We start from the raw sequence: 16,934 nt of genomic DNA, 5'->3' as shown, positions 1-16,934 counted from the left end.
TTACATCTCTTTCACAGAGCTTAGGTTAGTGACTTCCTATGGGCCCCTTCACTTTCATTAACACTGTACTATTTTCTGACAAATGATACATCAGCCCCTGTGTTTCAGTATGTCTTTTTACATAGGCAAATATTTTTTCTATTTATGAAAAGTTTAGTTTTACACTTGACTATTTGCTAGTTTCTTGGTTTTATATGTTTATCTGCTTTCCTTTAGAGGCTCCATATCAAGTGCCTTTTCTGTCCTAAAACCAGCCCAGCTTAGCGGACAAGAAAAAATAAGGAAATAAAATATTCTTTTAAAGCATGATTCTTCCCTCTGCTGTTGGGCAGCTGGAGGTATAAGAATGCTACAGAGTTCAAATATATGCCTTCATGCGTGATATCGATTTTTATGGTCTGTTTTCCAGTGGAATTTGTGTTTGACTGTGGGCACATTTCTTTCTTGTTGAATTTATATTGTATCATTTCAGGTGGTTATATACAAAAACCAACATAGATCAAAGTGCGACAGAACCTGGGGGCAATCACAAAGTGCCCGTTTATAGCCATTTAAAGGGCCACTATGTTGTAGCTTGTAGAAACAGAAGATTAGACATACCCCTCTAAAAGTTATATCTATAATTATTTCCAAAACCCCAAGTGCAAGTATGGTGTATTCTGTTCTGATCAGTTATTCCCAGAATGCAGAACACAAAAATTGAGACCAAGATGAGGATGGATAATAAGCCCAAGATAAATAATTAAAAACTTTCAATGTTGAATGTATCTTTGTACTTTGTTTCCGCAGAAGATAAAGTTCTGTATCCATATCATAAAAGATATGAAGGCATAGATTTTTTTAATATGTCAAGACGTGACAGAATGTGTTTGCTGCTGAGGTCTGAGTTCTGATATGAAAGGAACTACAAAGAATTAAGGACTATGTGGAGAATATAAAATTAGGTTACAGGGCTCCAAACCTGCAATCTTTCTGCAGCATATTGAGCCACACAGCTGGTACTGGCTGAAATGTACACAGCCAAATTGCTATGTACATACCCATAATTATATGCAGGTTTTGTGAATAGAATTCCTCCCAGGTTGGATGCTTATTTTTGCATTGCTTATTTCAGAAGATCGTTCTCTTTCAAATGGAATTTTATTTTAAAATGCCTCTACAAATAAAATGATATTGACATTTCTACTGTCATAGTGACGTTAGATTCCTGAAATAAAAATATCTCCGAGTTATGCCATAGCTAAAGTAATGGTGGCAGATTGTGCCATATAGCTTCCCTTAGATTGTACACTTCGTAAACGTACCACATCTCAATGCAGAACATGCTTTCTACCTTGTAATGTGTCAAGCAGGTGGGATTCTTGTGTTGCAGAGGCAGTGATGTGAGCTCTGTCAAATCTCACAGGCCGGCCAATGAAGATTGTCACACCCCTGTCACAACAGGCAGCATCTTGTTTTTCAGATCTGGAAGCAAAGCTAAACCTTTGTACAAAAGCGAATGCCACGCATTGGAAACATTTTTAGAAAGTTGACTTGGAAGCCACCTACAATGTTTCCATGTTCCTGTGGTTCTAACAAAGTTCTGGGCAAAGCTTGACATTACCATTCAATCTTAAACATATATTACAGTATCTAAAGGGATGGTGAGTGTTAATATCCATGAAAACGGGGACTTTGCAGAAAGATTATATAGTAGAGGAACAGTTGAAAGTATAATTCCCAGAGTTTAACCATAAGGCTGCAATCAGAAGTTTTTAAGTGCTGAATCATAAATTAAAATCTTTTCAACGAATAGCAACACATAATTTGCCAAAAGGCGCTAATTGCTTGTTATTGTGTATGATGTTTCAGGTGTCCTTTCAAAATTATACTCTGGGTGATGATAATGCATTGAAAACACCATTAGATATAATTTTCATGTTCTTTAAATATGGATACCATGGTTTCAGTTTCTAAGCACCTAACAGAGATACAGTAACACTTCACAATTAGGTTCCTAATGAAATGTGAACATTTTAACAATAAGATATAAATAGCCATGATATGTCTATTGCTTATTAGAGTATAAATGTTATAGTGATGTCAAATTATTCAATCTCCCTCCATCTGTGCTACTGTATTTTCAGTGTTATATGGGTCATAATCCACCTGTATCAATTGTGTCAAATGAATTTCCATAATAGTCAGTAACAGGGGTTGTTTGTGGTATTTCCCCAATAGTGGTAAAACACCATAATGGTTATTTATGACCACAAGCAAAGTGAGAAATGTGCAATTGTGAGCACAATCACCTACAACGCATTTCTGCTGACGCATCAAGATTAGCACAATTGCACTAGCACTTCAATACAAATCAGATGCCATTGTACTGACTATTCCTTTGTCTGGTTAGCTTCATTTCTGCATTTGACATATGAGTGACATGTGCACCCTGTTCTTTCAGACATCTGTGCTGCTGGAACCCTACACCCTACTGCCACCTCCAAACCAGGCTGGATTGGAGGTGGCAGTACTTCAGGGTTCCAATAGGTACAACAGTGCTCAATTCAAAACAGGAGGCAGGAAAGCACTGGGCACAAGTTTATGGGGTTACAAAGAGCACCATTTGAAGCAGGTACCTTTAATTAACCTGGGACTGAACATGTCTGAGAACTAGGGATGTAGCGAACTGCCGATTTGGTGTTCGCGAACACCGGCAAAAAATGCGAACGTTCGCGGACAGTTCGCGAACTTCGAACACCCGCTAAAATCGTTCGATTCGAACGATCGAAGGATTTTAATCATTCGATCGAAGGATTTTCATTCGAATCGAACGATCGAAGCCATTCGATCGAATGCTTTTCATTGAATCGAATGCTTACAATCGTTCGAACGAATGGAAATCGTTCGATTTTAGCGGTCGAAGGAATTCGAATGGTCGAATGGTCGAACGACTTGTATTCGAATCGAACGCGAACTCAAAATGCGAACGTTCCCAAACGTTCGCGAACATTCGGCGGACGCGAACGGTCGAAGTTCGCGTGAACTAGTTCGCAGCAGAACAGTTCGCTACATCCCTACTGAGAACTATTCATGTGATTAAGAGTCTCATCCTTATGGTAACTGGTATGAAACTCATGTTGCTTGAAGTCCCATCTACTTTTTCCTTCATGATACAAAACACATTATCAGGAAAAGCTTATTTCACACAGGCAGACTGTAACTGTCTGATGGTTAACAGGGCAATTATAAATCTGTAGCATAGGACAATAAGTTTATCCATTTCTGACAATGGTTATTGAAGTTAATATGGTGACATGTGGTACAGAAAGTCAACTGGGTGTATGATGGGACACAAGCAACACCTGCTAAAGGTCAGAACTAGTGATGGGCGAATAAATTCGGCAGGCACAAATTTGCTGACAATTTTTGTGTTTCACCACCAGCGAATACATTTTCGAAACTGAGGGGAAAATTCGCCGGCGAAAAATCCAACCTGTCAAAAAAAATTGGCACGCATCAAAATTGACACCCGCATAAAAATAATGTTGTGTTAAAATTATTCGAGCACCCTTTGACTTTAAATCATTTGGACAAAATAGTATCGCAATAAAAATTGACGCTTGCAGTAAATTCGCAAATTTTTCAGCGAAGTGAAATGGCACAGATTCGCCCATAACTAGTCAGAACCAGGGAATCGATGGAATGAAGACAAAGCCAGGTTGCAGGATCTCAGGATATTGCTAGATTACTGCATGACAGTTTAACGACCAAGCACAGAGAATTCCTCTTGATTAAACAGTTTCAAATTCCAGGGGGAAACAAAGAAGGTAGCATATTCAGTGATAACCAATACATTTTATTTACAAATTGGATTCTATGGGTTCTAGGAACTGCTGGTCCTGGAAGTGATCTATACTCAAAGCTGTCTCTGAACAATTTTCATTTATTCATGTTATACAGTATCTAGTATGTCTAAAGCAACTGTAGGTGCTCAATTGCTCAAACGTATGTTTATACACTGACACCTACTGTTTGTTTGTTTTCCCTTAGTGTTTATACATATGTAATATATGTGTAAACATATATAAGCTCAACAGGACAGCAATGTCTTCTGTATAATCATATGTTTATCAACTATTCATTATTATCTCTATATTTAGGTCATGTATGACTTTTGTTAATTTCAATATGTTGGTATCTGTTTACTAAAACTTTTTTTCTCCTCATATTTTACCAAAAATAAACTCGACCTAACTCCCATACACAAATTTGTTTTTTTTAATATTTCTTTAATAAAACTTGAATTCGAGCTTACAAACAAAAAAAATATTGAAATTTGAGTTTCAATTCGAATCATACCACTTTATCGAATTGCCACTCGAAAAACTTGACTAGAAAAAATGAGTAAACAATCACTATTCTTTAAATTAGCTTATATATAATTAGAATGCTCAATATTTTAGATTTACTGAAAGGCTACTTATTTTTAAAAAAAAGAGATAAAAAATAGAAAAAAGTTAATTTTTTTGTGATTCATTATGCTCCAAAGCTACTAAAAGTCTGAACCTGAAAATACTCCATCTAAAACCTGTCAAATTCATTTAAAAGTCAATGCAAGCTGTCCCTTTAACCATTTGAAAATGTCTAACCTTCACTAATTTTGGAAGTTTCGGGTGTTTGATGTTGGTTTTCGCTTAAAAACTCAAGAAATTTGAGTTTTTCGTGTGACAATTTCATAACATCTTACAATTAGAATATAAACTAGACTTTTTTTGAAATTTTGGATTTTTCAACCTAAAATATTAATAAATAAGCGAAATTCTTGGATGGGAGTTAAGTCGAGTTTCTTTCTGGTAAAATATGAGAGTTTTAGTAAATAACTCCCACAGTGTCAAATTCTTGCCTTAGTAAGGTGTGCTAAATACCAACTGTACTAATAGAAATAACAATATTCCTACAAGCTCAATATTTCTACAATTTCTCCCATTAAACAGAAATTGCAGGAAACACAGATGATATCCCACTTGTCCGCTGGAGGCAGCAGTGGCTTGAGAATGGTACCCTCCTCTTCCACATACACCACCAAGATGGATCTTCCAGTCTGCCAGGACAGGAAATTACAGAGGAACCTCAGGGAGAAGCTGCTGATGAAGAGCTGAGGATACTGCACATTTCCGTTATGGTAAATCAATGGCTGTCAAACTAATTTCAGGGTTTTGCATTAATAGAAAGCAATACAATCTGTATATCTGATGCATTTTAAATTCTAACAAAATACTCAATTGCATTTCCAGAAAATAATTTTGTTCAGATAATTTTGAAGCACCTCGTGTATCTAATTTATCTGTTATTTTGTATTTTTATTATGTGCTTTGGGCTATTTGTTTAGAAGTATGTAGAAAAAATTGAAGGCCGAATGCTTGCTCTGAAATGGTGTGTATGAAATAGTTTTGGCCATGGTTTAACTAATATGCCAGCTTCAGTATAAACAGTCAGTTTGAAGTTGAATATTTGGAGCATTCTTAGCATTGTGATGTCAAGCAGAAAGAGAGGCTGCAAAGTTGTATACGCTTACAAAAATCTTGCAAAAAAATCTTTCCTTCTTATTTGAAATGAATTACAATTCAGATCAATATACTATATGTTCAGTGAATGAAATCCAGTAGCACTCTGGTAGTGTTGCAAAAAAATTTCAGTGATTTATTAGCCCATACACACAAAGGGCAACGTTTCGGGCCCTACTGGACCCTTTATCAATATACTGTATGTTAGGATTGTTAATGAAAGAATGTCAACTATCCCAATGCTCTTAGGCTGACCTGCTGTCGCTCACACTAAAACATTTTGGGAAAAAAGGCATAATTAGAATAAAGTTGCAAAAAAGACCATAAATCAACCAATACCTATGGCCATACTACTGAAGGTTGCAAAAGTAAGTATTTTGGTTTTATATGACCTTTATGTCTTTTGTGATTTTGATTAATGACTGGTCTCTTATAGTTATTGATTTCTTCCACTCCGTAGTACTCTACCATTGAAATATCTTATGTCTGTAATACATGCTGAGTGCTTGTCTTTCACATTCATTGAAGATCCCAAAATGCACCATTTTTTTCTTTACTAACAAACCTTTAAAGCTAACAGTATATGAGGTTTTTCTCAGCCAATGTATTCCCTCTGGCATATCAATGGCCATTGAGTAAAATTACAAACATTTTCTGCCCACTTAATGACCTAAAGCCAATGGGCAGAGTCGCAGGTGATTTTAGGTGTTTCTAAACTCCTCACCTGATATTAACCGATAATACTAATTCAAGGTAAAACGGACTACATTTATCTAAGCATTAACACTGATTAACTATTGATTATCATTTTGGTTTTGCTGCTGCCTTCCTTTTTCTATGACATGAAAGAAGTGTATACTCTTTGTTCCTTTTTCCTACCTGCCTTGACTTTATGCTGTCAAATCTCTGTCCCCTGTTATTTAAGGTTCACTTATATAGAACTACTCACTGTTGCCTAGTAATTTTCCCTGCTGTTTGAAATAGGCATTGGTCTCTTCTATCATCATGAAATCCTCCCTTGATCCCACTTGTGTCTCAAATTATTATTCTATATCTCTCTTGCTTTTTCCCTGTAAAATTCAAGCAATCCTGATTTCTACTCAATCACTCTTATTGCTAAACAAGTGACACATAAATGCAAGAACAGGGGCCACTATGCTGTGTATCGTTCTTGCTTTGTGCTTGATATTTCTACAGTCTTTGATACCTTTATACCACATGCTAGAAGAAAAACTACAGACACTCTCCATGATACCCCCGCCATCCATTCATTTGCTTTTTAGTGTATTGTTTGAAAACATAGACTATTCTGATTTTGACCTTCAAGTTTGTGTTGCTCTATTTTTCCTACCCACATAAAAGCAAAATACCTCACTAAGGTTATGTTTGTAATAGGCAAATACACTAGAGGGGTCATTTATGACCTGCCTTTCAGAGACCTGCGGCTGCCCTAATGAACTTGCATCACAGACATTCCCCCCATGTAGAAGTTCTTGAGCAGTAAATGAGCACTAAGGACATGTTCTTGTGCCTTGCTGGAAGGGATAAAGAAAGTACACCAAAATCTCATGAGGCATGTATTTTTTAATAGAACCATTACTTTATTACCACTAGAATGTACAAGCAGTAACATAGCTCTCACTAATATAGTATGTATCACTATAACTTCCAGACCATGTTAAACTTGCATTAAAATATGTCATAACTGTGGTAAAAATAAATTCTACCCTCAGTCAAGGCCCCTTTTGCAAGTATCTTGTCTAGACCTGGACAAAAATGAGAATTACTACTCATTGGGCAATAAAAGTCTTTAGTAAACATGAGTTGAATTTAAAGTGTACCTGTGTTATAAATCACTCTACAAACCTGCAATGTAGGACAGAATAGAGGCCCCTAACACCCTCCTATCTCTTTCTGTCAGTCTATGCACCTTGTATCTGACTAAATCAGGGCATGGATAAAGAACTGGTCATCAATATCACAGTGAAAAAAATCTGTATCTCTCAAATTTTTTGGATCTGTTGCTGAAAAATTTGACTTTTTCGGATTTGACACCCAAAACCTGAAATTTTTTCGGATTTACGCCAGAAAACTACAAAATCTATGGATTATTAAGCAAAACCCAGCACAGATCAGGATATAATAAATGGGTCTTCTGCAATTGACTTCTACATGAACCTGGCATGTCTGAGTTGGAGTACTTTTTTATCTGTACTTTTAACACCATCGGGTTTTAATAAATGGTGTTAAAGGCAGACCAGACAAATTGGACTTTAATAAATAACCCCCAGAAAATCTTCTAATTGAAAACGAACATCTGCCATTGACTTTTACATGTTCTGGACAAGTCTGCGTAGGAGTAATTTTTTAATTTTAACTCCATCTGACATTAATAAATCCTGAAAAATTTTAGTTTTTTTCTCCAAAGAAATTGTATTTTCCCCATAAAAGTATGACCAGAAAAATTCAGATCTTAATAAATAACCCCCCCAAATGTCAAAGTGGGGCGATCTTGTGGGTTCAGCCATCATAGGACTGTGTATATATTGGCCTTCAGCAGGACAACTAGCCATATAAAAACCAGGAAGCCTGCAGGGCAAATATGAAAGAGGAATACTGCTGGCACTCCATACTCTGCAAAGAGTAGATTAAGAGATTGAACTGACCTTTTGAATCAATTGTTCTGATGAAGTAGGGCTGCTATAACTAATAGATGAGGTATACTGCCTTCCTAGATTTGTTCAAGTTCATGCACCTCGGGGTGTCATTGAGGTATCCACACTGATACATGCTAAATTCATTGTTTATATTATTTAAAACCATTTAATTTAATTGGATATAATAATACTAATATTTTACTTGCTTGAATTTTAATGGCCCTTTAATTCAGCAGTAAATTCATACATATTATTTATTACAATATTATTATCATGATCATTATTATTGTCTAAGCAATTACGGACTTTAGCTAACTTTAGCAAAATAAAAAAGTTAAGAAGTTGTGAGGCAGATTGACAGTGTAAATCCCATTTTTTGGTCATAATGTAGGATATTGCAGCATAAAGCATGGATTCCTATGCATATATTCCCTAACACAACATGTTTCTAACAGAAGCAGCGTCAGTTAATTAAGTGCATGGCAGTCCTTATCGATTTAAAACTCACCATATTATGTTAATAAAGTGTTTGTGAAAAGTGTTCATGCTAATGAAGTGCTTTTCTGGTTGACAACCTACAATATGACTGCAGTTCTATGATATAATTGTATGTATGCTATTTTTTCTGCTTATAGTCCTACTAGGATTTTTATTCACAGTATGTGAGTAAGAGATTCTTTCGAAAGGTAAGAAACAGAACACAAAATCTCCAAACACAAAATCTAATCTGCAAAATACAGGGCTAAGCACTCCTATGAAAATTTGGCAGAATAAAACATTAATGTGTGTTGCCAGGTAACAAAGCAAAGCAATTCCTTACGTCTCTTTTCATATGGAAAACATGGTTTAAGTTACTCAGATAATAATAATATAGTAGGGAAACCAGCATTGTTCTACTACAGCCAGTAGTACTTTACTTTGAATGGAATCTTGTTGAAATGGTAATGGTATTTTATGTCTATTCAAAAGCCAAGTACAGGAATATATTACTTATGGTAGGAATCTACAGCTGAACTGATGCAAAATGATAGAACTGTAAGAGAAAGGAAACATTTGACATATAAGACGAAACAGGGAAATATCTGAAATGCATGAGTCATGGGAATGCATTTGAATATTGCCTCTGACTGTTGTTCCAGCTACTAAAGGAACAGTAACACCAAAAAATTTAAAGTGTTTTAAAATAATTGAAATATAATGTACTGTTGCCCTGCACTAGTAAAACTGCTCTGTTTGCTTCAGAAACACTACTATAGTTCATATAAACAAGGCTATATGGCACAGGATGAATAGTAGATACCAGATAACATTATGTTCTACAGAGATTATCTGCTATCTGCTGTGTAACCTGAGCCTTTTACTCCTTTGTATGGCTGCCCGAATTGCTACACAGCAGCTTATTTATATAATAAATACTTCCTAGGCAGTACTCAAAACATGGAACCAACGCTTCTCTCACATTCTACCTCAATTACTGCACTCTTAGGGGCAGAATTATCAAGGGTCGAAGTGAATTCTAGGGAATTTTTATAAGTAAAAAAATTCGAAATGCAAAGCAATTTTTTGGAAACTTCAACTTCGCCAAAATAAACCTGCCGAAGTGCTATGTTAGCCTATGGGGACCTTCTACAGCATTTTGCTAAGTTTTTTGAAGTCAAAGTAAAATCGTTCGATCGTACGCTAAAATCATTCGAATCGTTACTTCGACCGCAGAATACCCAAATTCGATGAAAAAAGTTTGAATTCGATATTCGAATTCAAAGTATTTTAATTCGATGGTCGAATTTCGAAGTATTTTTTACTTCGTAATTCGATCCTTGATAAATCTGCCCCTTACTGTATATTTCTATAATTCATATGGAAATGGCCATTTGGCAGGCTGGAACTTGATGACTTGGTCACTGACCAACATATCCCTCTACGCTTGTCTAAGCATAGAGAGATATGACAATCCTCTATGGTTGTCTTTTAACAGTATTCACTTCAATACGCCTCCTTGTTTCAATGCTGCATGATATAACATTTACAAAACATTTTATTTACAAAACATTTAACATTTACAAAAAAAAGTATAATTCTGAAGCATAATTATACGTGCTTATTAAATCAAGCTACTTCTATGAATGTGACATGCTAAATCTAAAAAGTATCCTAAATCATAATTAAATTTTATTTATTATCCTTCATTTATGTTATTCTTACTATTAATCAAGAATACCATGTGTAAAGCAAAGCACAGTTATCTATAAAAATGTCTGTTTTCAGCCTATTCTTAAAACCCACATTCCCATCCATTATATTCTCTCCAGAAGGTCGGTTTTGTCCATCAGGAGCCCAGTGCAGTGAATTTTTCAAGACCCTCAGGCTACCCAGAGGTTTCAACAGATTATATATATATATATATATATATATATATATATATATATATATATATATATATATATATATATATGAAATCATTATTTAATTTTTTTTAAAGGTCTTTATTTTGCATATTAAACAAAAACAAAAAATAAACAATAAACAACACCTATATATGCTTTACACTTATTCAGCTTCGTTTACAATTATTTTATATGTACAGTGGTGATTTCAAGAAATAATTAGCAGAAAACATCAAATATTTCAGAGCACTTTCTATCAATCATCCAGAAGGGGTGCATGAGTGTTGACGTCTAACCAAGGGTCCCATATTTTCCCAAATTTCCCGGGTGTTCCCCTAGCATTGTACGTCAGTTTGATTAGGGGTAATGTACTATTTATTAAGTCAATCCATTGCTGCAGTGAGGCAGGGTTGGGGCTCATCCATTTCATAATTACTATTTTTTTTGTGTAGAAGAGGATCGACCTTAGAAGTGTTCTGTTTTTTGTAGGGGAACTACCTCATCTATAATACCTAATAAGCAAATCTCTGGGGACTTGATTCCTGGAAAGGATAGTAATACATTGTTGTATTGTATGACTTCTGCCCAGTATGCTGCTACTCTAGGGCAGCCCCATATCAAATGGAGGAAACCAGCTTCTTCTCTGCCGCACTTTACACAAGTGGCTCAGTCTAGTCTACCCACAGCTTTGAGCCTCAATGGGGTAATATAAATTTGGTGAATCATTTTAAATTTAATCATTCTATCCCTGAGTGATATTAGGCAGGGGTATAAGCTATCTATAGTCTCTTCCCATTGGTCCTCCTCTAGAGAAGGAATAAGTGGCTGCCATTTTTGTTTGGCTTTATTGAATGGGGGAGGTTGTGAGGATTGAATTATATTGTAGAGCTGAGATAGCAGTTTGGTGGGGTCTGGAGTCCAAAGTCTGGCTTCCCATGCCAGCAATGTGGATGTTATTTGAAAAGAGCTGAACTGCGCATGAAATGCATGTCTCAGTTGGAAGTATCGGAATAATTGTATATCTTGATGATTCAGTTTGGCTTTTAATTGCTCCAGGGAGACAAAACTATCCTCTATAATCAACTCCTCAATGTGTCTTATATCCATTTGTGGCCAGTAATTAAAGTCTGCTAAATTCCTCATATGGGGCAATTTAGAATTTCTCCAAAGAGGAGTTTGGCCATAAACTTTAGGTATGGGGGTCCCTGCTTTGGGTTGTAGCCTTGCCCATACTTTAATGGGGGTAGTAATTACTACTGGCAACTGAGGGAGGTCACATATCGCCTATAGGCGAGTTATGTATGGCCTCCAGAGATCCCAGATTTGAGGCATACATCTGTTAAAGAGTTACTGTCATCTGGGTTAAACCAGTTGTGAATGTAGGATAATTGGGAGGCAAAATAATAATGTTGCAAATGGGGGAGGGCGAGTCCTCCTTTGTCTTTAGGGGTGGTTAGGGTAGACCATGACATTCTTGCGGCCTTGTTGGCCCATATGAAGGAGATTAGTTCACTATTTATTTTTTTAAAGAAAAGGTTAGTGATATAGAGAGGTGAGTTCCATAACGGGTACAAGAATCTAGGTAAATACAGCATTTTGAAAAAATTAACTCTACCCCACAAAGTTAGCGGTAGTTTAATCCAGTGTGGAATTGCCGTTTTGAACCTTGTAAGGATGGGTTCCAAATTCTCAGCTACATATAAGGAGGTGTCGGTCTAACAATGATACCCAAGTAGCGGAATCTAATTACTACAGTGAGTGCAGAGGTCTCTTCCATGGCAACCAGGTTCCCCAGGGGAAACAGTATTGATTTGTTCTTATTTATCCGTAGGCCACTTATTGCCCCAAATCTTTCTAATACTTCGAGTGCTGCCCTCAGTGAAGGACCAGCATCTGCAAGGAAAAGTAATACATTATCTACATATAAAGCCACTTTTTCATCTACTTTACCAATGGATATACCTTTAACCAAGGGAGTTTGTCTCAGAATTGTTGTCAGTAGTTCGATAGCTAGGGCAAATAACAGGGGCGACAAGGGGCAACCCTGTCTAGTTCCTCCACCCAAGTCGAATACCCCTGATAGAGTGTTGTTTACCCGGATTTGGGCTGTGGGGTACTTATATAACAGTTTTATCCATGTGATAAAGTTCAAGCCAAACCCAAATTTCTCAAGTATCTGCCAGAGGTATGGCCAACTGACCGAGTCAAAGGCCTTTGTTATGTCCAGCGAGGCAACAGCTCCGTTGGATTGTTGTTGATTGGTTAGTTGAATGTGTGTGAACAATCTTCTCAAATTAATGGCCGTAGTCTTATGAGGCATAAAGCCTGTCTGATCTGGATGAATGAGTAATGTAATAACATTGATTAACCTATTTGCCAGTAATTTAGCTAGTATTTTATCGACAGTGTTAATCAGCGATAAGCCTATAGGATTCACATGAATTTGTCACCTTATTTCCTGTTCCTGTTTGCTTTATTCACCTTTCACTACCGACAACTTTATACTTCACAGTTTAATTTAGGATTCACTGCCACCTAGTGGCCAAACTAATTATACTTTAACCATTTAACAATTGACATTCCTTACACCCCATCAGCTGTAACCCAGCCCCAATATATAAACTGACCTATGTCTGTTTGTAAACTGAGCCTGGGTCATGCGGCCCTTTCCTCCAAACTATTGTGCTCCATGGCTCACATATAACAAAGGGATAATCAAATAAATAATAATCTCTTATGATACAGTTCTTAATGGTAATGAGATCGGCAAAGTGATGATTTTTATCTCACTTTGTAGGTCATTTTTATGAAATCAGATAAAATTAAATTGTAAAGCTGTATTGTGGTGTAAATGGTATTAGACTCAATAATATCAGTTCAAGAAACCATTTAACAGTAATCGAGATATTACATACGAATTCTTCTTGTGCTCATTAACTGTTTGTCTCCTGGATTTTCCTTCTTCTGACTCTATCCAGCTTTCAAATGGGGATCACTGACCCCATCTAAAAAATAAACGCTTTGTGAAGCTACACATTTATTGTACTTGAAACTTTTTATTACTCGTCTTTCTATGCAGGCCCTTTCCTATTCATATTCTGGCCTCTCGTTCAAATCAATGTCTGGTTGCTAGGGTAATTTGGACCCTAGCATTTAGACTGCTGAAACTACAAACTGAAGATCTGCTAAATAAAAAGCTAAAAACAAACTACAAAATAAAATATAAAAACTAATTGCAAATGGCTTTAGTATGTCACCCTCTACATCAAACTAAAAGCTAATTGCCCCTTAAGGACAATAAGCCTAAATGTACAGAATATGACCTGGGTCTTTACATATAGGCATCACTGCCCCTGCATGACATATTTCAAACTTATTATGTTTTAGTTTTTTCTCAATTAAAAACACCAAACATCCCATGGGACAAACAGATAAAGACTTTCCAACTGGCTAAGCACACAAATGACCATATTCTATTGCTGCATTACGGATGATGGGATGGTGTGTTGAAACCAGCCCTAAACAGACACTGTATGTTGTACAGCAGAGGTGTAACTACAGAGGAAGCAGACCCGGCATCTGTAGGGAGCCCGGGAGGTATAGGGACTCCATGAGGCCCTAATTTATATACAATTTCAATAAATATTGGTAAAACGGTTTAACCTCTAGACATTTTTGGGGGCCTGAAAATTTATTTCCTGTGGGGCCCAGTAATATCTAGTTATGCCACTGTTGTGCAGTCACTCAAACTGCCTGAGCTTAGGTTAGTAAGGCCAGCTTTACTCTAAATCCCCCAACCCCTTACAACAGATTTGCACCCCCTTAGGAGAAAAACCATAGGGGCAAATTCCCTGACCTGCGAAAATTCGCCAGCAACGGCTTCGCACACAGCGTTACACTTCACCAGTTGTAAATTCGCTCAGACAACGCTAATTTACTAAAGTGCAAAGTTGCGTCCAGGGCACCAAACGTTTGCTAATTTTCGCTAGCTTTACATCAGCAATCAAAGCAGGATGCGCTAGCATTCAATTATGCCTAGCGCAACTTTGTTAAAGGTCTTCGCTCAGGCTAATTTGCATACGGCGGTATCACCCAAAAAACATTTTTAAGGACTTTTGCAGGCTGTCACTCTGAAAAAATGAAAAGACGTCAGCGTTTTTTTGGGACTTAGAACATTTTTCCATTACAAATTGAAGGAGTCCTATGCACTCCATTGCACTTTGCCTGGTCTGAGCTGGTGAAGGCAAGTCTGGCCAAAGAGGTAACGTTCAGTAAAATCCGCACCTGAGTGAATTTGCGGAGTTACGTTCATTCGCCAGAGTGAAAATACTCCTGACGTTAGAGTGCAAAGCAATGCTAGCATCTATCTCCTTTCCTAGCGAAGTGAGGCCTGCACCCGTTAGTAAATCGGCGAAGTAACAAAATGACGTCACGCTGCCCAATCATCACCAGCTTTAGTCACTTCGCCCTTTAGTAAATGTGCCCCATAGAATCTTTACGCTCTGCTGTTCCAGCTGGGCACATATATTTAAACACAACTGATACCAATTGAGCTGACAGACAGGCTAAAAAATCCATATGAAACAGACCTTATCTACTTAAAAGTTTTCAAAGAATGCATGCCTCTTGTAAACTACAATTATATTCTGGTACCTGCTAAGGAAATCCATTCTCTTTACTTTAATGAGAAAAAAAGTAAATAGACCAGGCCTCAGTCAATAGTCTGAGTCTGTTAAAATGAGATAGTTCTAATCTGTTTCCCCTATTGTTTGACCTGAAAAGGACACAGAGCAGAATTGACAAAGGGAGAAATATAAATAGGATAAACCACCATACTGCCGTTATTTAGTTTTGGCACATCCCTGCGCTGATGTTTGTCCATTCCACAGGAATGGCTAATAAAGAAGGACAACAAATAACAGGGTATTTCACGCCTTTTAAATCTAAATGGGTTTTCTGCATTCCTGGACCCTATCTCCCTGTGGGAAGATGCCACCATTCATCATATTTATCAAGATTTTTGCTATCTGCACATTCCTCAACATGAGCACAATTCGATAAGTAAGATTTTAGAAATATGCCAATAAATACTTGTATAGCAACATGGGTCAAAAGAATCATACCTAGGAGTTAGAGTTCCAGCAGTAAAGTGCCCCATTGAAAAGACACATCAATATGGCTAAATAGGGTTGTTAGGGGAAAGCATATGGTAACCCTTTAATATATGTTCTGTAGGATAATTGGAGCCTCAATGATTCAAGCAGCATCAGTAGTGATGGGTCGAATTTGTCCCGTTTCGCTGAAAAATTTGTGAATTTCCTGCAAAATTTGCGAAATTGCGAGAAATTTGCAAAACGCAATGAAGTCATGGGCATCAAAATAATTTGATACTGTTCTACCTGGAGTTCGCTTTATTGTTCATATTGAACAATTTCTAAATAGGTTATTTAACTATGCAACAAGACACCAATGGCCTCACCTGATTGGTTGATGGTCTAATGGATTTATAACTTAGAATCTATAACTAAAGTGCAGTGTAATAATTAGAAATTCATAAATTCAAGTAGGTTAGAGTTCTAGTTAAAAACCAATTTCCTCCAGTGATTATTAAAAAACAATTAGTAAATATCTATCTGTAAATGAATCTGATGAATTAATTCGCTTTAATTAATCTAATGTGCAGTGCAATACATAGTAAATAGTTGTTATCAATTGATTAGAAATTCATAAATAGAAAACATAATTCGTGACCAGTAAAAAAATTAGAATAAATTAATTAAATAATCTGCCTAAAATTCATGAAATAATAGAACGAAAATTAAGTAAGAAGAGGTGGAGTTGTCCCGTGGTCTACTGCCTAAATTGTTTCTATTTTTACCGGCCATAAACTTGTGGAGAAAACTAACTAAGCCTCAAAAACCACAAATCCTTGGCCCCATAGAGTAACAGCAGAAGGAGAGGAGATTAGTATGAATTGAACAATTGACCACTTTGATACCAACCCAATATTCCCAATTTTGTGATATATATGTTAAAATTGTAGGTAAAAACAATTCAATCTTTTTCCGTGTTACTTTACTTTGGTTAAAAACCATATAATTAAAAAGGAAAGAGGAGCTTTCGCCGAAGCGCGTTTCACAGTAACAGCATTCTCAAGGCGAATGTCGGCTATTCCAGGGACGAGCAGTTTAAATCTCTTCCATGTGCGTCATAGAAAAATTTTGTGGGAGCTTCTCAAAGCTTGCACCATAACATCTCGTGGCAGCTTCTCCGATTCGCAACTACATCATAAAGTATAGGAGGAGTGACCTCTCTAACAAATCACGCGGGACCAATCAAACTACAAA

The 16,934-nt window shown here is 36.6% G+C and overlaps 1 protein-coding gene across 1 annotated transcript in view; it reads left to right on the top strand.

Annotated features, from left to right (window-relative positions):
- astn1.S (astrotactin 1 S homeolog) overlaps positions 1 to 16,934 on the top strand; it is a 163,365-nt gene that overhangs the window by 71,779 nt on the left and 74,652 nt on the right. The window contains exon 3 of the mRNA XM_041561499.1: positions 4,977 to 5,164. Within this exon, the coding sequence (XP_041417433.1) occupies positions 4,977 to 5,164 (188 nt within the window). The remainder of the gene's footprint in view (positions 1 to 4,976; positions 5,165 to 16,934) is intronic.

Source organism: Xenopus laevis, chromosome 4S, assembly GCF_017654675.1.
Source record: "Xenopus laevis strain J_2021 chromosome 4S, Xenopus_laevis_v10.1, whole genome shotgun sequence".
In the NCBI taxonomy this organism is placed as follows: Eukaryota; Metazoa; Chordata; class Amphibia; order Anura; family Pipidae; genus Xenopus; species Xenopus laevis.
This window is presented reverse-complemented; position numbering and strand designations above follow the sequence as displayed.